At 40.8% G+C, this 25649-nt stretch overlaps 1 protein-coding gene across 6 annotated transcripts; it reads left to right on the forward strand.

Moving 5' to 3' along the window:
- Positions 1-651: 651 nt before the first annotated feature.
- RABGEF1 (RAB guanine nucleotide exchange factor 1) lies at positions 652-25607 on the forward strand. 6 transcript variants are annotated; one of them, XM_040615073.1, is made up of 11 exons: positions 652-749; positions 11484-11669; positions 14088-14254; positions 15306-15425; positions 17557-17577; positions 18484-18653; positions 20247-20328; positions 21125-21257; positions 21650-21741; positions 22112-22368; positions 23381-25607. In XM_040615073.1, the coding sequence occupies exons 2-11, from the start codon at positions 11491-11493 to the stop codon at positions 23777-23779; spliced, it is 1620 nt and encodes a 539-aa protein (XP_040471007.1). In that variant the 5' UTR covers positions 652-749; positions 11484-11490; the 3' UTR covers positions 23780-25607. The 6 variants fall into 6 exon arrangements, with proteins under 6 accessions (XP_040471007.1, XP_040471045.1, XP_040471043.1 ...); XM_040615082.1 differs by lacking the exon at positions 652-749 and having other exon boundaries at positions 18487-18653; XM_040615111.1 differs by lacking the exons at positions 652-749; positions 15306-15425; positions 17557-17577 and adding an exon at positions 10072-10087 and having other exon boundaries at positions 18487-18653.
- Positions 25608-25649: the final 42 nt, after the last annotated feature.

Here is a 25649-nt window from a genome sequence, read left to right on the forward strand (position 1 = left end):
TCTACCTGCGTGGCAGTACCGGCACCACAGGGTGTTGGTTCTGCGTCCTCCTCCCTGCCCACCCCTCCGCATGGAGCAGCACGAAGACCCCAGCAGCCCTCCCTGCTCGTGCGGCGCTTGAACAGAAAGTTGTTTCTGGATTTGCATAGCTGGCTGTGTTCAGCAGTGTCTCCCCCGTGTTTCTGAGGTAACTGGGATGCCACTTTCCCTTGCTGTCCACTGGTCTTGCTAAAGCGATTGCTGCTGTCCCAGCTGGGCAGCTGCCTTAGGCCCTGCTGGGGGTGGGGGGAAGGAAAAAAACCCAACCACCACCAAACCCAGCACACAACAGCGCCGCGTGAACGAGAAAAGGAGTAAGTTTTAAATAGGAGTAGCTATTTCTGTCTACAGAGGCTGCCGGGCTGTCCCCTCCGGGCAGGGCTCAGCCCTGAAGGCCCCAGCGGCTGCGGGAGGCGGGGGGGCTGGGGGGGCAGGCAGCGAGGACCTGGGGGGAGACGCGCAGGGCCGCGGGTCTGAGCCCGGTTCCAGGCCGTGTGAGACGGTACCGCGGCCGCCCCCCGCCCCGAGGCCTGCCGGGCCCCGCGGCCGCCCCTCGCTGCCTTCCGGGAAGCGGCCCGCCCCCCGGAAGTGACGACACACCCTTCCGCCGCCGCCGAGGGCAGCAGCGCCGCGCCGCTGTGAGGGGAGCGCCGCCGCGGGAGGAGCGCGGAGCGGGAGCGGCGGGTCCCCCCCGCCGCCCGGGGCAGCCGGTGAGCCGCGGCTCCGGGCCGCTTCGCTTCTCGCTGAGGGGCCGGGGGGGCTGCCCGGGGGCTGGGCTCGGCCCGGCTGTGGGCTCGGCTTCCCCACCGGGGGGCTGCCTGGGGGTTGTGCCGCTGGGCCCGGCTGCGGGATCGGCTTCCCCACCGAGGGGGGCAGCCCGGGGCTCGGCTTCCCCACCGTGGGGACTGTGCCCGGCTACGGGTAGGTTTTCCCCGCCGGGGGGCTGCCCGGGGACTGTGCCGCTGGGCCCGGCTGCGGGCTCGGCTACCCCGCCGCGGCAGCTGTGACGGTGACAGCTCGGTGGTTGCCAGTGTGTCGTCTGTGCGTCCCCTCCTCCACTCCGCCGCCGGTCGTTACAATTGTGTGACTCTCGGTGGCAGGGGCGACTGAACTCGGGCCCCGCCGCCTCAGGCCCCGCTCCTGGCCACTCTCCTCAGGGAAGGGGCAGGCCGGCCCCCGGCGGCCCGGGGCTTGCCATACGGAGAGACTTATTAAACCAGCTTCCTCCGCGTGCAGTTCCTAAGGTGAAAGGCTTTTTTAATTATTAATAACTTCTTAATTCTCTGGGCATGTTTCAGTGGTCAATCAAGGCGAAGGTGTCACCGTTAACGTTCTAATACAGCCCCTCCGCCTGCCCGCCCGCCGCGTTCCTTGAGGGCCGAGGGGGTTTTGCCCCTTTGCTTGTAAGTATTACGGCAGCGTGGCTTCTCCCTGTCAGCCTGGGGGTCGGAGGCCTTGAAACTCAAAGCTTGGAGGGTGTCGGAGGTGCTGAGCAACACCTTTCGAGTGCCTTTGTGAGTGTTTGTCACCGCGCACCCTGCGCGGTGTTCGGGCTGCTCCCTTGAAGCAGGGAGTGGCAGCATTTTCAGAGGGCGGCAGGCACCGACCGATGGATGACGTGCTTGAAGCAACAAAAAAATTCTCCTCAGGGGTGGTTCCGCACCCTTTTAAATCCTAGCGGGCTGCGGTGACTTGGTCTGTGGCAGGGACACCATCGCTGGTGTGATGGATTGACTGAGGGGGTTCTTGGGAGTAAAAAGTTTTTTTGGGCTGAGTGGGGCCCTGGTCTGGCCCGGTGCTGGGAGTTGGTGGCACTGCACAGTTTTGGAGAAAGGGTGGCATTTTGGAGGTTGTGATTTGAACGTGTTGTTTGGTAAGACTTGGTGTACTTTCCTTCTTTGATCTCATGGTCACAGAACTGTTTTGGAAGCCACGCTTTGTGTTGGCAGTTCCTAGCACAGTGCCCTGGGATGTGTACTGAGCAGCTCCTGGTCCACCAGTTATCTGAGACTCCTTTGGGACTAATGACCGATCAGCATAGAAGGACATAGCGTTTTCCAGGAACAGTACTTTACTCGGAATTGGATATGTGGCCTTCTGGACATGGTTACACAAGCGTTTTGCAAGGAGGAGGATTAGGAAGAGCATTGTAACTCTATGGAGTGCTCTGCTGACAAAAACCCAAACCAATACACAATAAAAGTGAAGAATAGGACATAAAGGAAATTATACCAATTCATAAGATCACTTTACAGAACAAACTATGGTAATAAGCTTGAAGATGGTTCATGATTCTGGAATTTAATTGTGTTTTGCAGTGTTACCTAATCTAGAACAGTCTCTTAACTCCTGCCTTCCCCTCCTGATGTTTGCTGTATAATCCCCAGTTATTGCTATCGTCCCCCCCTTGTGACCTAAAGCGAAACCTAAAAGTCATGCTTGTGAAGTCCTATTAAAGTGCTGTCAGTAACAAGTCAGGTATGAAGTGCAAAAGATGTTTTGAAGTTTTTCTCTGAGGTTATAGCAAATTTAGCTTTCATCTGTATCCATGTGAGTGTGGTTGACATTTTGGCAAAACCACAGAGCATGAAGAAGCCAATTGCTGCTGGTTCTGAGGAGATTTTAGAAGTTTTAGCTAATAGTCTTCATATTCTTGAATTCCCAGTCAAGCAGTACAAAGCGGTTTTTAGATGTTTCTTGTGATTTCGTTTAAAAGTGCAGTTATGTGTCACATGCAGATGGTGAGACACAATCTCTTGGTTCATGAGTGCATGCTGCTCCTGGCTGAGTGGTCATTGCTGTGGGCAATAATTAAGAATTTGATGTGGACAAACAAAACTGTAACTTAAGGTCTGTACTGATGTTGGAGAGGGGAAGCATGTCTTCACATGGAAGTGACTGGTGAGCTCTGTGGGTAGGGTGTTGGAGCCTCGTGGCCATTAGGATTCAGAGGTTTGAAGTAGTGGCTGCAATTTCCCATCAAATTACAGTACCAAACAGTGCGGTTATTTTCAGGTGGGTGATCAGGATCATTAGTTAGCAGCCTGCCCTGTTTATACGAGGAAACAACTGCTACAGCTGAAATTTCTTGATTGCGAGAAAGATGCACATTAGAACTGTGAAGACTCGTACCATGTATTTCGCAAAGATAGCAACGGTGTTTCCCAATTCCTAAGTTATCTAATGGCTTTTGTATTTCTGTTCATGAGTCTCCTAGATCATATTGCCCCACCCTTTCCTTTAGAGGAAATTAGCTCATGTGTAATTATCCTTCTGCTAATTACATGCCTGAATGTTTAGGGTTACACATGAATCACGACTCTTTCAACAGTTGGATGGCTCTTAATGTTGTGACATTTGGGTCAGTGGTTGCTCTTTGGAGATCTTAACTCGATCCCATCCTTCCACCTGCTCGGTTTTGATGTACTTTCTAACTTACCTCCTAAATGTGTTTTCAGTAACTGAAGTTGCATGTGCTATTAGGTGGGACTCACAACTCTCTTGATCTGATGTGAAATATGGTGTGCTATTCAGGCACTAGTGAGATGTAAACCAGCAACCTGTTACTGTAAGAATTGCGTGTTTGGAGACTTCCCAGTTTTTCTTCTTTTCCTGCTTTAAAATCCCATGCCTGGGGGATAGCCATTCGTGACCAGGCAGCTGCAGTGAGTGATACTGTGTGAGACATAGTGAACACTCTTTGGAGCACATCCTTTTTGTTGTTGTTGTTGGGTTTTTTTTGTGGTTTTTTGTTGTTTTTTTTTGTCTTGTTTTTTTGGGGTTTTTTTTGAGAAGAATCAGTTGTTCATTGAGTGGTGTGAATATTTAAACTTGAAGAATCAAGCCACGTTTGCTTCAGTCCAGTGGAAAGACTGGTGTAGATTGTTGCTAATAGTTGTGCCAAGGTGTTTTTTTTTGAGAAATCTGTTGATTTCAGGGAGTACGGTAAAGAGAATGAGGGGGGGGGGGAAAGCAACACACAAAACATATAAACCAAACCAAATGCAAAAGGAGGGATTCTGAAGTTAGGAACCTTTGTTTTGTTTTGTTTGTGGTCAGAAGTGTAGAAGACTGAAATAGGCTTCCCAGGTGTCAAAGACAGTTTCATACCCTTGTGCCAGCTTGCCTGTGTTGAGTCTGTTATGTGAAGTCTTTTCCTTTTTTTAGGTACGTTTAATGAACTTCGATACTGGTATTGAAACTTATTTACAGAACAGTCTTACAAAGTCACTGCTTTAATATGCAGAGTTATTTAGAAACTGTTTTTCATAGTTTGTAATAATTATAAATTGGCTTGTAATTGCCTGTTACTAAAGGTGTCTATAGATTGGTTAAATGAGACCCCTTTCTAATCCACTTTGATATGTGAACTTTTCCAACCAGCTCTTCCTAAGAGGTGACCTAAGCAATCCAGAACTGATAAATAGTTGATGAAAGAGTCAACAGCCTGTCGTGGCAGTGGTGCAGTCTGCATCGAAGGTAAAGGTATCTGCCTACTCAGTCCCTGGCAAGCGAGGCAGGTACGTGGTAGAAAGGAACAAGAAAAACAAGCTGGTGGTGTCTGAACTCTTGATAAATCTGTACTACTCCCAAAGCTTATTTCACACACAGTGCTTTTCTTGAAGCCAAAGCTGTGTCTGCAGTCTTTGGAAGCCCTGATGCATTATGAAAATGATCTTAGGTTTATTGCTGAAAAGAATGTGTTATGTAAGTGTAGTCTCTTTCATGTGTGTGTTAAATCAGCCCTTAGCGACAGATCCTATTTTGATGAAAGGAGCCCCTTTTTCATACCACATAAAAGCTAAGAATGCACTTGCGCTTTACTGTGACTGTGATACCTGCTTTAATAAGTTCACTGTGAATTTTTCCTGATACTTTTTAATCTGGTTTGTGGGAAAACTAGAATATAGAATTTTGTTGCTGTTGAGAGCTTTTGAGTCTGATACAAAAGGTACAACGTCCTGAAGCAGTAATTGCTGTTACTTCAGTCCCCATTACGGGATACTGACCAAAATGGCCTAAGGATTTGTGGACTTACAACTGGAGGAGGGAGCACCTCTTGGAAACTTACAGCTAGTTTTGTGCTTTATGTAAGTGGCCTGCCTATCAAGAGATTACATGTGATCATCAGGTGTTGGCAAACTTTTGAGCCCTCTTATCCCATAGTTTTTAATAGTGAAATAGTACTGATTATGAAGATTTTGTCTTTAGTCCTGTGGGAATGTAATGGAAGATCATTAGAGAAAAAAGAAGTAAAATGAGATCTGGTTGCCTAATTCTGTGTCAGTGCAACCTGGTTAGTTCTGCACTGATCTTGGTGAACTTGGGTGTCTTTTTATATGAGCAGTCCAGATGCCAGAGACTGGACATCCAGCCTGATATGCTGGGGACTAGACCCGTACAGGAATGTAGGCATCTAAGTTGGATGGAAGCGGGGTGTTGCTGCCAGTGTTTGGTGACTGTGGTAGATTGTGTTCTGGTGTTTGTAGCTGTTGCAGCGGTGTGTAGGGAATTAAGGTTGTAGATTGCAGTCTGCCAACGTTGTCTGAAGACTAAATGCTTAGATGGAATCCCTTTGATTTCAGTGTATCCCTATTGCTTCCCGTGAGAAATGTGGGCTCCTAAGACCTGAAACTGAAGATCCTTGAAAACTAGACCGTTGGGTTTTTTAAGCACCCACAAACAAAGTGTTGTACTTGAGGTCAGTGTAAAACATTGCTTAGAAAAACCGTTTCTTTTTTCCTCTGCTCTTCCCCTCAACTCCACCCCTGGCTGGCCTTAATGCTTATGGTTCTTTTTCTTTGATAACAACAAAATGCATGTTTCCTATGTCTTAACTCTTTCTGTGTTTTCTTTAGTAAATTTTCAAAGGCAGATTGAAATATGTGACTCAGGGAAAGTGATGTGGCTGTCAGCCAGCGGTATTTTGCAGAAAAGTTGGTTTTTCTGGTTTTGGCTCAGATGTCTGCTTCTATGAGTGTGGTAACCGAAACCCTGTGCTGTTTGCACGTATGTTTTCAGTTGCAGCTTTGACAGAGTCACAGAGGAACTGTTGGGCAGACAGCTGGTTTATCCTTCCGAGAAAATTTGTGTGAATTTCCATTTTCTGAAGTAAGAGCTATGGTTTATTAGATATTCTTCTTGGATGACAGACTTGACAGGAAAAATCTAGGGGTGTGAGCAAGGGACGAGAAACCTCTGAGTTGGTAATTGCACTTTTTCAAAAAACTATTTGCTCTAAGTGAACAGGTGCTCAAAATACTACTGAATAAACTGAAAAAATTTAGAGAAATCTAGGTACAACAGGAAAAATGTGTGGATAGGAAGATATATTAGATCTTCAGAATGAACTGCATTAAAGCAAGTATAAAGCGAATTTTGAATTAAACCACAGTGGGATGGGTTTTTTCATATGCTAGGCATCATAACAGAACTAAATATTCTAAAATGCTTATGAAAAAGCTACAGAAGAACTGATCTGTCATTAGAGATGTTTGGTGTGCAACCCTTCAATTATATCTAACATAATACGCGTCGTCTGCCTCATCTACCAACAGTGCACAAGTATTCACCTGCTCTTGATACCTCTGCAGTTTGCAAAAATAAAGCTTGGTGTCTAGAACAGCATGGAAAGCTGCAGCTGTGGGCAGCCGCTGCAGCTCGTAGCGGGTATGCTGGCAGGCCGGTGGGTACTGGCCTGGGAATGCATGTGGCAGTAGGACAAGGAGCTCTTTGGTGTCCTTACAGTCTAGTCCACTGTTAGCTGTGGTACAAATACGCTGATTGCCAGCAATGGGACAGCTTTCCGTGCTGCAGTTGTCCAGAATAAATCCCCTGTTGCAGTTAGTTGTCCAGAATAAATCCCCTGTTGCAGTTAGTTGTCCAGAATAAATCCCCTGTTGCAGTTAGTTGTCCAGAATAAATCCCCTGTTGCAGTTAGTTGTCCAGAATAAATCCCCTGTTGCAGTTAGTTGTCCAGAATAAATCCCCTGTTGCAGTTAGTTGTCCAGAATAAATCCCCTGTTGCAGTTAGTTGTCCAGAATAAATCCCCTGTTGCAGTTAGTTGTCCAGAATAAATCCCCTGTTGCAGTTAGTTGTCCAGAATAAATCCCCTGTTGCAGTTAGTTGTCCAGAATAAATCCCCTGTTGCAGTTAGTTGTCCAGAATAAATCCCCTGTTGCAGTTAGTTGTCCAGAATAAATCCCCTGTTGCAGTTAGTTGTCCAGAATAAATCCCCTGTTGCAGTTAGTTGTCCAGAATAAATCCCCTGTTGCAGTTAGTTGTCCAGAATAAATCCCCTGTTGCAGTCATGATGTAACAAAGTTTAAGAGCCTGGCTTTTTTCTGAACTTTTTAAAGGGGTGTTGCTAATTAACATAGATACTAACCTTTGATGAGATCTAGTACCGGTACAGAAATGCTGAAAAGAAGATTCTGTATCATGGTGTTTGTGAGATGTGTAAGGAAGTGTATTTTCTGCTTTCCCTGATGATATACACAGCAGAACTACTTGAAGGACTTTATTGAGCAAAGCAGGTATCAGTATACTTTAAATTAATTACAGGTGTTTGCTCCTGGGAGGGAGACATGGTGCTTCTTGAAGTTGTTGAGTAGTGTTTTATTTGGGATACAGCACATGTGAAAAGGATGTTTGGTGCAGTGCACCTCTCCAAATTGTACTAGTTAATTTTATTTGAGATCTGATCTTCTGGTACTTTGTTACCCTTCTTGATTAGATGACTTTTTAATCTTTTTTTTTTTTTTTAATGTGGAAGTTTGTTACCTTCCTTACTATTGTTTTCCTGGCTTCTCACTGGTGAGGCAGTATGAAAGCTGTTCAGAGTTGCCTGCCAACCTCTCTGACTCCAGGAAAACAACAAATTTGCTCTTTCTTTTTAGATTATGTTACTCAGAAGTGAGCTCAGGTCGTGAATGAAAATAAGAGGTCTGACCATACAAAATAAGTGGTGTGACTGTGCAAATACACTGAGGAGTTGATCTTTGAATAAAGAGTGATACACCCTTAGCTGGAGTGGGAGAGAAGGAAGTAGAGAAAGAAAAAACGCATTTTGGACACTCAAAAGTTCCAACAAAACATTTTTAGTAATGGAAGATCATAAAGTACACAGAGATTTAGTTGCAGAAAGTTGACTTGAGATGGATTTTTCATATTCAATTTATTAAAACTTGTTGTTCTGTTTGTTAAAATATAAATGTTGACCTGCAAAAATTGGCTCTGAAACTTTTTTTGTAATGGCTGTATGTCTTACAGCAGAGGCATTCTGCTTCCTTCAAAGTGCAGCATGGGATTTCTTCATACTGATTCAGGGTGACCTCTTTCGTCCCTGGATCTGAAACCGATGTAACTGCAATCGAAAATGCTTGAAGGGGAAGAGACAGAACAATTTGATTTCTAGTGCAGCTGTTTACGAACATCTCCTGAAAGCGCGCAAAAAAAAAAAAAAAATTTGGCTACTAAGAGACTGCTTTGCTTACTCCAGGGAAACCTGCTGAACTGTGACACTAAACAGAACCTTATTTTTAGTTCTAATGTACACAAAGGCTAGTGGGATGCCAAGGCACTTGTGGCACTAGTGTGTGGCTACTCTGTGGATACAGAAAGCTAATGTTCGTGCGTCTGTATAGAGATAGTGAAAGTGCGCAGCTGGTGCAGAAACAGTATGCTGTTACGCTCTCAGAAAGCAAGACGTTGATGTGGGGTAGAAGCAAGGTCATCTCTTTAATTCTGCTCCTTTAGTTTTTGAAAAATCTTGAGTATCTGAAGCACGGTGCTTTTGAATAAGAACAGCAAGCACTTGAACTTGTGAAATTGGCTTACAGACTGCAATTGCCAAACTTGTAACTTACTCCTCTGTAGTGGGTGATAGGATCAGGGATGTTATTTCCTTGGGTGATAGGGATCGGTGTAAAATTTCTCTGAAGTGTTTGTTATGAAAATTTTTTGATCTGTTGTCTGTATAGCTAGCTCCCTGTAGTTTACAACAAAAGCATTCAGACTGATCAGCTTTACCATTAATGGCAATATTGAAACTTTTATGCATGGTGGTTTTTTCCAGTACAGGCACCTGCAATAGAAGTCTCTAATCAAAATGCTGCTGCAGCCGCTGTTTTTAGGAAGTGGTCTTTAAACTGGATCAGAAGCAATTGGAGAGTTTCAAGCTTTTGCTTCCCCATTCTTTTCAGAATTGGTGATAAAGGGCATGTGTAATGCTCTGAGAATGGGCTGCGTTTGCAAGTACTGCCAACATGCAGTTTCTGTCCCAGGCTGTGCAGTTGACAAACACTTGACGTTTAATTTCTGGTCTGGTAGATAGATTGTCAGTCAGCAGATCTGTGTGCCATTATAGTCAGCATAAAGACCTTACTTGAGGAATCAGAAAATGAAGGTAGTACAAAAACCAAATGATTTTTGTGATAGCTTATTTTCCTCTGTTAATTGTCCATATGGGAATGAAGTAAAGCGCTCTCAAGTATTTAAAATCTAGTTGTTTTGTTTTATTTTGCTTTGCAAAAGCGCATTAATGTCTGTTTAACTGTCAGACTTTTCTGTTGGAAGCAGCTGAATATTCTCTTTCCCATCTATATAAATGAGAAAATGTGTGTCTATAAAATATGCCATTAAGAAACTGATTCCCTCAATATACAGGTCTCTACAGTGAAACTATTTTAGATTATTTTTAGGAACTCATTTCTTTCAAAGATAGAAAAGATGTTAGTGGAAGGAGTCTTAATACTTACATAAGATGGAATATTTAATTTGTTCACCCCTCAGAGAAAATCATATGTGTTTCCTGTTACTTTACTTAAAATAACTTGTTTAGATTAATGGGAAATGTTAATCATTATCAGTCTTTTAAAATGGTTGATCTTATGTAATTCTGCTTGGAACAAAATAGCTGTTACTTCCTATAGCAGAAAAAACTACCTGTGGTACTGACAGCTGTGCATATCATGTCTGTTCCACTGGATGACCCAGAGAAGAGTGTGGGGCTCCTCCTGAGACTGTTGCGTGCAGGAGCTTCCAGGGGTGAGTAACCTCTGCTGGGCAGAAACATGAGCAACCAGAGGTCCACATTCCTCAAACATATGAACGTAGGGGTCATTATGGATCTCAGAGGAAAACAAGATTACTCTTGACAATTACTGATGTTCTTCAGTTTAAGAAAATCACTTTTCATCTTGCTTTCCGTACATTGCATCCCAACGTGTGTTCTGTTTTCCTTGTGTGATGTTAAGTAATGTGCTGGAGGCAAGGGCAGGGTCTTCAAACTGTGGGACAGTGTTGGTTTAAAAATATTCTGGTTTTCCTGTTGGAGGAAGGATGTCCTAGGGACACTTTTGGTTATGAATGTGAGAGCAAGAAACTGAATTGCCAAAGGGCTTGCTCAGCTTATGCAAAGCACTTTCTGGTGAGGATTGCAGGAAGAAAAAGGGGCTGGATTTGCTGACAAAGACCTGTGTTCCAGTGCCTTGCTGTGATATTTCTGGTGTCTGTGTGTGTCAATATTGCAAACCGAATGTTAATGTTTTAATATACAGACCTTAAACTTGCAAATGCAGGTGATCCTGTGCTGCTTTTCTCCTAAAGTGAATCCAGCATTTACAATTAGAACAGATTAGTAGAAATGCCCTTGGGAGCAAGCTGGCATGTGGGATGGTTTCTGTCAAGCAAGAAAAGAAAGAGGAGGGGTGGAACATCGGAAGACAGGCTCTGCGCAGTGGTGGTGTAGGCATGAGAATAAATCTTTTTGTGCAGTTTCTATATAGAAATTCTATAGAGCTGTGCTGTATTATAGACACCCAACTTGACTCTGAAGTAACTCGAGTACTGAAGGAAATGGAGATGCGCCTCATCCATGTTAATGTCCCTGCTGGGTTAGCTGTGATACCTGACTGTGCTGTGAAGACATACTCTTTGAGGCCAAAGATACGTTACCTAAAACCTCACCCGTGTGATTCTTTGCAAAGACAGTCTCAGCCTCAATAAAAACCTGTTTACGTTTTGCCCCTTACTCAGTTTGCTTCCTTAGTTGGTGACTGTAACTTTCTCCGTTTCTTTTTTCCTCTATTGATTTGTGCCTCTGCGACTGTTGGAACAATGTGCTGGTGAGATCAGAGACTTGTGCCTTTTTCCACATGTGTACGTAGCTGCGCGACTGGTACTGCTGGCCTGCCCTGGGCCAGCTGTCTCGTGCTGTTTGCAGGTCAGAGCTATGCAAACACATCCCAGTGCTGCAGTTGGCTTTGGGGGCTGTGTGGTTATATAACTGTGCCCTTCCTCCTGTGGCCTTTATTTTGTTGCTATGGGACTGTTAAATAATTAAAACAGGTGACTTCTCTCTAAAAGGCAAGCCTTCAAAAGAAATTATTTCTGGCAGGCCATTATCATGTTTCTGTCTTGTAACCCTTCTCTCTTTAAACAGGAAGAAAATGAACCTGAAATCTGAACGCAGAGGAATTCACGTTGATCAGTCGGAGCTACTGTGCAAGAAGGGATGTGGTTACTATGGCAATCCTGCTTGGCAGGGATTTTGCTCCAAGTGCTGGAGAGAGGAATACCATAAGGCCAGGCAGAAACAGATTCAAGAGGATTGGGAGCTGGCAGAGCGGTAAAGAGCCCTCTTCATTGGTTCATCTTTTACAGTAGAGTGACTTCACTAAAGACTATTCCTGTCTCCTATTTTCTAGTCCTATGTGCTCTGGCTCAGTTTCATCATAAGTTCTCAAATTTGACCTTTCCAGCAGGAATAAAAATCTTCCCTTTGATGCAAAGATGAATATTTATGACATTCTAATTTAAGAGGTTTCAAAAGAAAGTCTGCGAAGTAACAACTGTAAACACCCTCCAACGTCTCAACAAATACTTTGACCTAATTTGCATAGTGAAATCTGTAATTCTGACTAGCAGTTGGAAGGGTGAAAGTGACAATTTTGATTAAAACACCTCTGCCTCTGGAGATTGCAGTTATTGTCTTGAATATAGTCATTGCAATGGTTTTACATTTCAGCTACTGATTCAAAAATGGGGTTTAGTCTTGTCTGTGGTCACTCATTCAAAGTTATGGTTAAGGGTTAAACCCAAAAGCATCAAAGCTTTAGCATTAATAATGTAGGTAATTTTTCTAAGCGTGTATTTTCTGCAAAGCAGTCTAGTTTTCCAGGTGTGATAAATGCTTGACCCTGAAAATAGGTGTTCAAAGAAATCTATGCTTGCGTGAGAAATGCTTGCGTGCTTCTCATGCTTGCATGAAAAAACAAGAGCAGCTACAACTGCTTTTTGTTGGATTTGGGTCAAAGCACAAGCATTATCCACTGCCTGGAATACTGCAAAACATCCTCTTTGTACTACGGCAGTCCTTTTTGTCACTTCCAGGTGTGAGTTACATGACATCCACTCAGAATTAATTGTTTCAGGGCGATGTGGATTCTTGAGATAGAAGAGCATCTAGCTGTTTATGGAGTTGATGGGCAGTTGACACGAGCTGGCCAAGATGTTTGTTCATATTGACACAGATTCTCTACATACACTTATCTTAATGTGTTAGTGGTGTATGCCAGAGCTCTAGGAAGAAGTACAAATGCCAGAGAGACCTGTCTGCACTTGAGTTTGGAACCCTTTGGTGAACTTGAGCTACCTAGTGGTATGTTAACCAAGGTCGTTGGGGGGGAAAGAAAAAAAAAAAAAAAAAGGCGTTAAGTTCACTGTTGACGTCAGCCTGCCTGAAGCAGGTGACATCTTTGGAAGCTCTGTGAACTTGAGCTGGGTCCATACTGTTGGTTATAGTTTGGAAGCCCTAAGTTTTCTGATACCTAAATACCCTAGACCTTCTTACCTTAGGCCTCGAAGTAGTTTGTTTGGTTTTAAAGTTCTCTTTACTGTCTGGCACTGGAGCAGATGAACTGCAAGGAAAGGTAGAAGGAAGTGCTTGAAACCTTTTCTAGCCTAACCAGAAGGTGCCAGGTAAGCAGCTGAGTACAGTACAGAGGACGTGAATTTTTTTTCCTATGCCATAAATTTGGCTTAAACAGTAAAAATGTAAGTATTATCAGAGTCGATAGTTACACTGTCAGTCTTACAACATCTGTGGACAATGAAGTGGGTCATTTAAGGACTTCTTTAATAAGTAGCTGTTCAGTAGGGAGATGCTAAAGGCACAGATAAGCTGTGATTGTTGTAGTGAACAGACAGGCTTGTCAGCACAGATAAGACACAGTTCCTACCTCAAGAGACTGCAGATGCATGACCATTTATGGTCCATCCTGAGCTGGATGGATGTTCAAAGAAAATTGCCCTTCAAGATGCTAAAAGGTTGAGCAATGTAATTTAACCTATTTTAATCCTCCTGCATAGGAGGAAAAGTAGCTGTTGAAGGATCAGTATGTTTGCCCTCCCCTACTTTGTGCATGTATGTTAAAAGATGGGCTTGGTCTTTGCAAACCACCCATCAGTGTTGTAGTGAAGTGGTTTGCTTCATTCATTCAAACATTCGTATTACCAAGACTTTGAAAACAAATTATGACAACAATGATCTAGTTCCCAGAATATTTCTGAGATTGTGGCAGGGTATTTCACTTGCTCAGCTGTGAGCCGCAGTTTTTATCTTCAGTAAGATGGTAGGGGGTTGCCTGTGGGTAATAGGTTGTGAAACTCGGAACATGATGGCAGGGAGGAAGGCAAATGAACCGGTTATTGGAAGTTCTTCCATAGTCTTTCCCCTCACCTCTACCTTTGTAGAATTCAGGGCTGTGGCATGAGGGGAAGGTGACCATGATTATACTCCAGTCATCTCTCTTTTGACCATACTACTTAATCTTCCCTAGTCATCTTGAGCTTTCCCTCATTTTCGCCATTGCAACATGGAAAGAGCGGACGTAATGTAGTGAAGCTTTGCTAGGAAGCAAGAAATTAAGATGGACACAGAGGAGAATTAGCGTGTCAAATGAGTAATTAATTTATTACACAGGAAATCAGCGTATTTGGGCTGGTTTTAAGCACTTAAATTAGACTAGACTTTTTCTAATTCCAGGCTTCAGCGTGAGGAGGAAGAAGCGTATGCCAGCAGCCAGAGTACCCAAGGAGCACAGTCACTGACCTTTTCAAAATTTGAAGAAAAGAAAACCAATGAGAAAACACGAAAGGTCACTACTGTGAAGAAGTTCTTCACTGCTTCTTCCAGAACAGGAGCTAAGAAGGGTAACTCTCCTTTGTTTTTAATGGTTCTGTTCAACAAATTAAGTTAGAAAGTGTTTTTGATGGATGTATTGTGCTAAAAGGCAGAGTAGCACTCTGTGAGTTGTTAAAAAGTTGGAATAATGATGCTTCTGGAGAGCAATTACTGTATGTGAAGTCTTACTGAAAACACAGAAAGACATGAGCGTTTGGGTGATGCCAGATGTATTTTAAATAGAACATTGCACTTCTAAACCTGTGGCCGTGTTTGTGTTAGTTATACAGGAGTTCTTCCATTCAAGTGTAGTATAAATGTGTTCTTGGTGGGGGTCTACCACTGCACTGCTGAGTGGAAGTATCTTGTTCATATGATGCACATTCTTGCTAGATTTGTGAGTCAACCATAGTGTGATGCTGTGGTTTCGTTCTTGAAGGGGAACTCTTCCTGAAGAACGCAGGAGAAAAGGTACTGGGTGTCAGTCACCTCTAACAAACTGCTATCTCTAAATGTGATAGAAATGCTGATATAAAATATGAGATGATGCTGCCATAATGGATCATTTTGACAGCTTTAATGGAAAAAAGGAAATGTGTAAGCAAGGGTGCCTTTAAATGAAAATAAATGAGAAAGGGAACTTAGTTGTGTTTATGTGTATATGGGTTGTGACTGTCAAGTTTGTGGTTAGCTGAATGTTTATTCTACAGCATGTGGTACAAGTAAGAATGGTTCATGGCACTGAAGTCTTTGCATAGCAATAACTTATATGGGCAAAACCTGAAAAATGCTAGACTGTGGAGTAGCCATTTCAGAAGAAAAAGCAACATTAATTTATCTTAGCCTTATAGGCGATGGATTTCCTTAATAAGAAATTCTAAATATGTCTGAATTTCATCTTAGAATTTGTCTTGGTGCATGGGCAGCATTTGGCTAAATGAGGCATTCAGCTGTGTAGTAAAAACTTTTTTTTTATGTTCATTCTTCTCACTTTCCATATTTTCTTTATTTATCCCCTTCACCGTCTCTCCTGACATGCTCCCACTCTTGGTGTCTTGCTTGCTTTTGCATTTATTTCAGTGGCTCAAGAGAAAATCGTTAAGCAAGGACAGCTTGGGAGGGAGCGAAATGCTGATAACATTCTCAGGGATTTGAAGGAGATTTTTACTCCCTCCTGGGAACTGGCTTCCCCTACTGAAGGTAATGCAGCACAGCTTGAGCAAGCTGTCTGCTTGATTTTAGCAAGCTTACTTCTTGGTTGGGCTTTGCAAAGTACAAACTAGGGTTGTGCCAGTTATAACACGTGCTGTTGAATATGAAGATGGCAAAAGAAGCAAGTCCAGCATCTTGAGGTAAACTTGAATCTCTAAACCAATTCTGTGCTTTTTGGCAGGGAGAATATAGGAAGGAATAAAGGTGAAGCTTCTTTTGAGTTTTACTTTAGGATGGCATTTGAAGGATTATGCAGTTTCAGTAAAATAAGAATTTTGTAAGTAGCTACTTCATATTTTTATCAAAAAATAATGCCAGGTTGCCATTATAAATCTGATTATAGGTTGAAACTAGTTCAGTTTAGTAGTTCACACTTCAAGAACTCTTGCATTCTCAAAACATCTCCAGATGTTTGTTATATTAATCAAGAAGACAATTTCATAGCAAGAGAAGACGTACTAGTTTAATTTAAACCAAAAGGATACTGAAACTCTGGATGCAAACAGCTTTAGGATCTTGTCCTATGCTATTTGGTTGGAATTCTGATATGTTCTCCTGACTAAGGAAATTGTGAAGATGTACAATTCTTTATTTTGCAAATTAGATGAAGATGATGAATGGGTGTGTATAGTAGAGCTAATGACAACCCCTTTTTTTTATATTCTTGGCTTGGACTCAGATCCACGACCATGGCACAACCATAGTGAATCTCTGGAGTGCTAATGTTCTGCTGTGACAACTAGCATTTTTGTAGAATGCCTTGAGAAAGATTTTAATATTAATAGTGTTTATTCTTTGTAAAGGTGATCCTTTCTTAACTCTTCCCATGCTCGCTCTTTTCTTTTTGGCATATCTCCTCTACTAGGTTCTCTTTAACTTGTTTAAATGGAATTTCTGTTCTGATAATCAGGTTCTTTTTAGTTAGACTTAATTCTTTCAAAGTACATGGCAAAGGTGAAAATATTTTGTTACTGAAAGTACGTTTGTTCCTGCAGTCCTTAGTAATCAGTGCATGTTCATTTTCCTTAAATCAGGATTTTAACATAGAGATTAATGAAGTTGCAACATTTCTGAGTGACTACATGTAAGTTTTGGTGGGACTCGTTAAAAAGACTGTTCATTCTAACATTCAATTTTTAACGTCATGCCTACCTCAACAGTAATTTGCCTCAGTTGACTACATCTCTTTAGTAACTAAAAAATAATCTATTTTAAATGTGACTGGAAAAATCATATTCATGTTCCTTAAGGTCAAATAGCAGAATGAAGTTCATTATTTTTATAATACAGTGAACTCAACACTGAAGTAAGTAAGTAAATCTTCAACTGTTCTTTGAAGTCAGTAGTTGATCTTGGAAAAAACATTTTATAATTCTGCCCTTTCAGAAGTGGTAGATTTTATTTTTTTTTTTTATTATTTCCAAACTATGCTTTCTGCTTAATTGGTTATGTAGTACTAAATGTGATAAATTTAGATCAACCTATAGTAATGGTTGCTGTTCAGCTTGAATACTATACAAGCATTCTACTTTTAATCTTGGGTATAAAGAAGACTGGAGGAAATCCCTCTGGAAAAGTGTTCTTGTGTAACTAGAAAGGAGATTGAATCGCATTTTCTATCTTGATTGCTACAGTTGAAATTTAAATCTTTGCCAAACCATTTTCCATTCTTATGAGTTAAATGCCATAGATGTTGTAATGGTACCTGACCACGTTATTATCCAGAGAAGCTTATGCTAAAGTGTAGAGGTCCTCACAAGTCTTGTGCTTTGGTCAGATGATCGGTGCTTGTTAGTCACTGGATTGTACAGCTTTGAATTTACTAAAGTGCTGCATCTCTTTAAAAGCAAGTAACAAACAAACAGATGAGCTACCTCAAGTCCAAATTAAACACACAGAGTTAAATACCCCAATCCCATTTATTTCCTTTTACTTTGGAGTTCTGCATGTATGCTTATTGAAACAAGGACTGTTGTGTTGTGCATGTTAATATTTTCAGATTTAAAGGTATGTTTGTATTGTGTTGACCATGAATATTTTCATGTTTTCTGTCTCTCTGCTGCTTGCTTTTCATCATATTCATTTACATCATCTCTATTCAATCCTTCATTTTGAACAGTGTTGGCTGGCAAGTTGAAAGGTGGGTGAACTAAACTTGAGTAGCGAAGGTGTTGGATCAGTCCAATTAACTTGCAACATGCCTTGGAAAATCAGATGTGTTTGTGTGGAGAAATTCTGTGGTTGCAGCTATATAAACTTGCATCCAGTGCTGTGTGCAGTCTGTGTTCCTGCCTCCTTCCTGAGTGCCAAGGAAGTTCTTCCTTGAACAGACGCGGTGCTTCTGCTCTTGCTGAAACACAAATGGCCAAGTTCTCATTTGCACTGCAGGCGTGATTCTGTGGCATCTGCAGCCTAGCAAGGAAGGGCTGCTGCGTTTGCACCAACTTTGTGCTCCCTATTCCTTCTCTTGCGCTGCTGCTGCTCCTGGGAACTGGTGGGAAGCCAGCCTGGGGAGCTGATCAAGCTCAAAAATACCCCCAGAAAGAGACGCTAGTTTCTGACTAGGACTGCCCCAAACTAGTACTCCCTGAGCTACTTCGTGAGCCAGCTGAATGAGTACTTGTGTTGGTGCAAGCAGAGGAGCGGGAATGTAAAAGTGAGGGAGAATGGAAAAGGGACCACTCCATTATCTTTAACTGCTACAGAATTCCATCTGGAAGCCTTGATTTTATGGAGATATCTTACCTGGGAATGAAAATGTAAGAAATCCAAAAGCAAGCCCGTGTTACAGTAATCTCCTAATATAAAAAGGCCATTCGTGTAAATGGGTATGTGGCTATAAATGTTTCACTTCAGTGGAATACTCATTTTCCTAGAGTTCTGTTCCATAATATCCAGCTTTTCCCTAGTAAAGCTGGAGAAATAAATGCTCGTTCATCTGCACAGTTGAAAAAAACCAACTTGAAGTTCTAAGACACGTTAAATGCTTCCTGAATTCATCCATCAATGTAAAAAAAGCTAATCTGATGTGCCCAAATTTTCTCAGCAGAGATCCAAGAAGCCAAGGCTCCCAGCCCTTCTATAAACCGACAGGCTAGCATCGAGACAGATCGAGTATCCAAGGAATTCATAGAATTTCTCAAGACATATCATAAGCCTGGACAAGATATCTATAAGCAATGTAAACTATTTTTGGACACAATGAATCATAAAAGGGTAAGTTTTACATGCCTTTCATATAAAATAGGGAAATTAGGGAGAGAAAGAAAAAAATGCTGCATTTCTTCCAGCAGTTTGTTCTTTATATATTGTACACAGGAGTCGAGCTGATAAACTTAGCCAAATGATCTAGTGGCAGTCTTAAATTCGGAATGCCTTGCTTTTTGATGTGGTATGTGACAAAAGAAACCCTCCAGCCCCGGTATCTCAGGTATCCTGAACGAACTTTCCTGTGCATCCCAAATAAATTAGTTCTGAATAAATCCCACATAGTCCGTTGAACAAACAATTTTCTAGTTCAATATGACTTGTGGAAATTATGGTGTATTACATAATGAGTTTTTAGATATCTTAAGTCTAAAAAGTTACTAAAAATTACAGAATCAACCCACATATCTCCTTTTCTTTGAGGAAAGGGAACTTGACTGTGGTGGGGTTTTTTAATATGGAATAAGAGTTACATCTTAATTCTCCATTAAAAAAAATAAAAATGAAAATTAAAAATTAAAAAGATGAATTAATGTGTGTGTAGTGCCACCTATGGTTGAAACGAGTCAGTGTTCAGCACACCTCTTTTTCTTCCCCTACCTTTCTTATTTATTATGTAGTCGCTGAAATTACATCCTCAAATTTGACTGTAAATTAAAGGGAGTTCTGATGGAATCTTGCATGCCGTTCACTTTGAAAACATCTTGGAGGTGTTTTTTCTTTTAGAACTGATTCATTCTGAGCATAGAGTTTGTGAAAATAGTGTGTAGTTGTTATTGGTTAAAAACACTGAAGGTACTCTTACTTCCTGATTCCTTGGCAGTTCGTGCTAGTCAAAAAGAAGTCTTTGTCAAAACATCCTGTTTGCTACTACGTGTAAACCAGGCCTAAAATGCAGCATTGCCATCATTGCTGAGACTTTGTGTGCAGGATAACTGTCTAGTTTTTGGCCTTAGAGAATTCAGAAACTAAGTTCTTTCTCCATTTTTTTTTTTTAATGTATGGTTTTATGTTGCCATTTAGTGGTGAAAAGTGACTTGATCGGTAAAGTTAATTTTAACTCTTCAAACCTCTGTGGTGTTCTTCAGTAGCTCAGTTAATTAATGTCCAAAAGAAGGTGTTGTTTTCACAAATAACATTGTGAAGCTATTTCATAATAACTTCATTGTTAGAGGTGTCTATTGTATTGATATTCTTTCAAATTATGGTTTATGTTCTCAGTTTTTTGATATACTGTATATAATCTTCTAAAAAGTTAGAGACAAAACTGGGAGCAAGGATTCTGCTTAATAGTCTGCATTATTTTGTTGCTGTTACTCAGGGATGTGGGGGGGGGGAAGCAGCATTGCACTTGTCCAATTCCATTGCTGCTATAAATCTGTTCAGCAAAGAAACATGAGTCTTTCACATGTTAGAGCCAAGTACGTCTTGGTTTCTTATAATTTTTGAATATGATTTAGCCAACATAAACACCACTGACAATACATTTGCATTCTCAGACTGTTACTGCAGCTGGACGCTTTCCTTAAACAAAAACAAAACATCAGAGGCATTGCTGCCATTTCTTCCACATATGCACACTTAATCCGTTTTCTGTTACAGGACTTAAGTATTGAGGAGCAATCTGAATGTGCCCAGGACTTCTATCAAAATGTAGCAGAGAAATTACAGACACGTTGGAAAGGTACCATGCTCCTCTTCCTCATATCTTCTGTTGAAAAGTAATGATTTGAGCATAAAGCCTCTTGCATTTTCAAGTAAAAAGAAAGCGTTCCTAACCAGCTTTCAGAAATGCTATTAAAGAATTCTAGTACCGTAGAACTATTCCCAGCAGCACCAGTTCTATAAAGTTTTGCAGTCTAAATTGCTTGGTTTTACAGGTTTTTCTTAAACTCTCAATTAAATGGGGTCCAGTTGTTTTCATTTCTTGTTCTAAATTCAACACCATTTGTTTAAAACTGAAGTTGAATGTGTCGTCTCTACCCAATTAACAGACTGTGAGCCTTACATTACACTGTAATGCATAAGAAGCCAGTGAGAGGGAGCCTTTCTGTTGCGGACTGCTTTTATGTGCCTGGTATGTAAGTGGCACAGCTTAAACATACCCGGGGATTTTGTTAGACCTAAACAGGAACGGAGGACTTGGAAGACTTGACTGGATTTATTCTCAAAGACTGTATTTTCAAGCAATGTTCTTGTAAGCTACAAGGAGCTGAACCTGATTTGTGTGTTGAATGTGCTTCGTTGTGAACCTGTGCATGTACTGACTTTGGCATGTCACTGTGCTGTTCTCACCACTGTAGTTTTACTTCTGCTGTAGAGAGTGAAAATACTCCCAATATATCCATTCTTCATTAACTCTGGTTAGCTCAAGTTAGTAGCACTGATTCAGTGCTGTTAGGACCAACTTGTAATAAATCTTCACAAGAGCCACAGAATATTTTATTTAATGTATTGAGGCTGGGATTTGTACCTTTCAGTGTCCCCTGAAAAGGTTGAGAAAGCAATGGATCAGATTGAAAAATACATTATGACTCGACAGTATAAATATGTCTTTTGCCCTGAAACGACTGATGATGAGAAGAAAGATCTTGCTGTCCAAAAGAGAATCAGGTGAGTCTTTCAAAAATGGCTGAGTAATCTGCAGTCCTGTAAACGAGCTCTGGATCAAGCATGTTAAAAATCTTTTGCTGTGCACATAAAAATGGCAAGCTTTTTAACCAAAAGTGTTAAAAGCACTTTATTTAAGAAACGGAATGAAGAGAATGAGTAATGAAAGCGACTAAATTAGGAAAACTAATTGGTTTGCTTTTGTTAAATTATAGCAAAGAAAGAAGTGTTTTTTCTGGAAATAAATTACTTCAGTGGAATAAACTAGCTTATGACTGGATTGGTGCCTCATTTACACAAAGCACTCCTTGTGCCTTGAATTCAAGAACCAGCTGGTTTCAAACACCTGAATGTTACTGGCACAGAACAGTTTAATATTTTTTTTCTTGTCATAGGGCTTTGCATTGGGTAACTCCACAAATGCTGTGTGTTCCTGTCAATGAAGAAATTCCAGAAGTTTCTGATATGGTCGTAAAGGCAATTACAGGTTTGTGAATGATGAAGTTTACAATTACAACTTCAAATTTCTTATGTCTTGCTCATAGACGTTGTTTTCTGCTGTCATCAGAAGGGGTCCAGGCTTTTAGATTTGCAGGAACCTTTGTAGTATTGGACTAGTATGTTATCTGTGAAGCAGGAATAACTTTTCTACTACAGAAGTGTTTAGGCTTATCTGATCTATTTGAAATACTTGGACTGAACCAAGAAGTGGTTGAATAAACAGATACTTTTGTGGAACAGCAAGCACCAGGGATAAAGATGATGCGATATTAGTTTTGTCCAGTATAAGTGTTCTACTCATTCAGGTGTCTTGATTAGTATGGTTTTAATGATTTGAGAACCTTTTTATCTTACAGATATTATTGAAATGGATTCAAAGCGTGTCCCTCGTGATAAATTAGCATGCATCACCAAGTGCAGCAAGCATATATTTAACGCTATTAAAATCACAAAAAATGAACCAGCTTCTGCTGATGACTTTCTTCCAACACTTATATACATTGTTTTGAAGGGAAACCCGCCCCGTCTGCAGTCTAACATCCAGTATATAACACGCTTCTGTAATCCAAGCAGGTTAATGACAGGAGAAGACGGCTACTATTTTACCAATCTGGTAAGTGCAGGAATAGTGTTGACATGTTGTATAAGACTGTCTTTTATTTGGATGTAGGAATTCCCAGTAAAGGCAAACACAGCATAACACAGAAGGAAAATTAAAACTAATCTTACAAACAGTGGTTGAGGTTAGTTAGAGTACAGCAAGTTCTTTTGCTTTGTATTTCCTCACTCTTCCTTCTCTGCTTTCCAAACCAGACAGTGCTTTGCATTCTTTATAATATTAAACTCTTTTATTTGAACAGTCTGATGCTAAGACTTGGGTATATTTTTATTCTGTGAGTAGATAAGTACTATTTGTTCATAAAATCCCAAGTTTGGACTGTGCAGATGTTATGGATGCAAAGTTCGCCATGTAAGCCCATCAGAGTTTTGTCTCTTCAAGGGACTTTAACCTGTGGAGGTAAATGGGCTTTTTAAAGCTTCTGCAGGAGGCATTTATTGGTGTCATTGTGTACCTTAGAAGGAATTGTGATTAAGAATTTGGCTTCTCTGCACTTCATTGTAAAGCAATTTTTGAGGGAAAATACGTAGTTGAATGAAATACTTAAAAAGTTAGAAATTCCTTTCAGTAGGAGGAGAGCATCTACAAGGTAAGATGGGCTTTAACATTCCTTCCTTCAGAAGAGGAATAGAGAACATAGCAGATCTCTGCTGAGCACATTATTAAATATTTATACAGTGCTTTTGTCTAGTTGTCATGTTCTTTCTGTTCTCTCATCTCCAAAATGCCGTGACCCTGAGGTTTGTAATGTACGTTATCCGGTGGGTCGGTACTGAAGTGGTGTCCTTCCTATATTGTTCTCGGAGTTTTCAGCTTCTTTAGACTTTGGGGAGAGGAAAGAGGCATATGAACTGTCTGATATATTTAGCTTCTGGAAAAGCTCTTTAGGAGCAATCTGTTGAGACATTAAATAAAACAGTTACTGATTTAACAGCAGGATAAAATAAAACGGAACGCATACATTCCAATCTGCAATGCGCAGTGATACTTTCTCTTTTCTTTGTAGTGCTGTGCTGTGGCCTTCATTGAAAAACTGGATGCTCAGTCTTTAAATCTAAGCCAAGAAGATTTTGATCGTTTTATGACTGGGCAGACATCCCCGAAGAAGCAAGAATCTGACAGTTTTTCACCTGATGTGTGCCTGGGTGTTAAGCAAATGTATAAAAACTTAGACCTCCTATCTCAGCTGAATGAGAGACAGGAAAGAATTGTCAATGAAGCCAAGAAGCTTGAGAAAGACCTGATAGATTGGACTGATGGAATTACAAAGGAAGTCCAAGATATTGTTGAGAAATATCCTTTAGACATAAAACCAAAAAATCAAGCCTTAGCAGCGATTGACTCTGAAAATGTGGAGAATGACAAGCTGCCCCCACCACTGCAGCCTCAGGTTTATGCAGGGTAATTATCAGTGTTAACATTGAAAAGCATTATTATCTTCACATAGTGCTATCTGCTACTTGGGAAGGGAAGTAAATTTAAGGCTAAAAAAATCAGATGAGCTTAAATCAGTACATTTTTAAAGGTACATTTTTTTTGTTAAGTGTAATGACTTGTATTTATTTTAGTCAAGTAGATTTCTATTAGGCTTTTGTGGGTTTTTGAACTGAATTTAAATTTTCTACACAAACCGATGTAATTTTTAAGCAACACTAGTCCATTGACATCTTTCCTGAAAGCTTCCTTCTAGGCATGCACTTACTTCTTTTTAATAATTAGTTTAACTTGAATTTGAGTTCCAGCAGAAACTCAAAAGGTACCAATGTTAGTCTGAATTTATTCTGTAGCTGTAAAGATTAAATATATATTGTAAAATATGTAAAATTGTAAATAGATTTAAAAATCTAATGTTTCAGCTGTGCATGACATCTTGTGTGTGTGTGAAAATGATATAAAAGTATTCATTTTAGCACCTTTCAGTTAAATCATATTGCAGTATAAAGGCAAGTACACTGTTAGTGTTTCAGTAAGCTAGATGGTATAACTGATGAATTCCAGTCAGAGAGGATATTGTTGTAATGATTTGAAAACTTGACACCCATCTCAATCTGCTTTGTTAAAAAAAAAAAAAAGAAAATTATTTAAAATATGACATTTCTTCATGTAAATGTTCTTTCTGCTTTGTCAGTACACCTGATAGCTTTCAGTGGTGCACGTTAAGTGCTGATACTACTGCTTTTGAAGAGAGTGTTGAATCAGGCTTCAGAAATGGGAAGAAATTTTAGGTTTAAAAATTGCATCATGTGGTACAAAAAAGGGGTGGGGCGGGGCCAGTGCAAGAGATGCACCAGAAGTGGCTTTCTTTTCTGGCATTGCCTAGTAATTTCCATCAGTGGGCTAGGTCTTGATCGCTTTTTTGACAATCCTGGTAGATAAATAAGTTGATATAATTAGAGGCTGCTTTTTAGAAGCATGAGCCGTTGCTCTGAGCAGAAAAGTGCACTCTGTTTTCACAGAACACCAGTTGTCTGATCTTCAGCAACCCTCTTTAGCCAAGGGCCTTCCCTTGTTCAAGCATTGAGCATCAAGGTAAATGTCGCTTTGTCACTAGGAGTTTAGATCAGTGTATTTCAAGTTAAGTATACTAGCTCATTCTGCAAAAAGTAACCTCTTGCAATATAACTTTTTTATGCCAGTGAAACATTTTATATATCATTTGAAATATCTTCCAGTTAATCCAGTCTGCCATGATTTGTTTGTGTACCTGAGATATCTAACATAAAGCTACTTAGCTTGAACTACTTTTAAGCAATGTTAAAATCTTACTATCAAGGAGGAAAGTACCTACCTCTTTATTATGTTCCACTGCTTTAAAAACACTGCTGTTTTAAATTTGCACTGCAATAATTTCAGACCACAACTGTGATTTGTCCCTTTTTTTGTCAAATGTATTTAGCCTTATGAACTATGCATTATTCCCAGTGTTTCAGAGATAACCAGCTACCCAAAATTCCACTGCTGAAGTGAAGCAATGAGCTAATCAGATGATCATAAGAAATTAGATTATTTAATGTATCCATGTCTCACAGCGCCCAAGTTGCTTAGGATCTGACCAGTGCTTGCAGTAAATAACACTGTAAAGTCTTTTTCTTTTTTTTTTTCTTCTCTCTCTATAAACAGTAGGTGCTAATTCTGATGTCCAGGTACACAGGTTTTCCTGAGGAGGGGTGGGGGGAAAGCAAACTTTTAGCTTTTGTGATAATTGCCATGTTTAAATAAAAGTGTGTACATTATACCCTTGTTAATGAGTTTCTAAAAATCTCGTCACTGGGTTT

This window comes from Falco naumanni, chromosome 1 (assembly GCF_017639655.2).
Source record: "Falco naumanni isolate bFalNau1 chromosome 1, bFalNau1.pat, whole genome shotgun sequence".
Classification (NCBI taxonomy): domain Eukaryota; kingdom Metazoa; phylum Chordata; class Aves; order Falconiformes; family Falconidae; genus Falco; species Falco naumanni.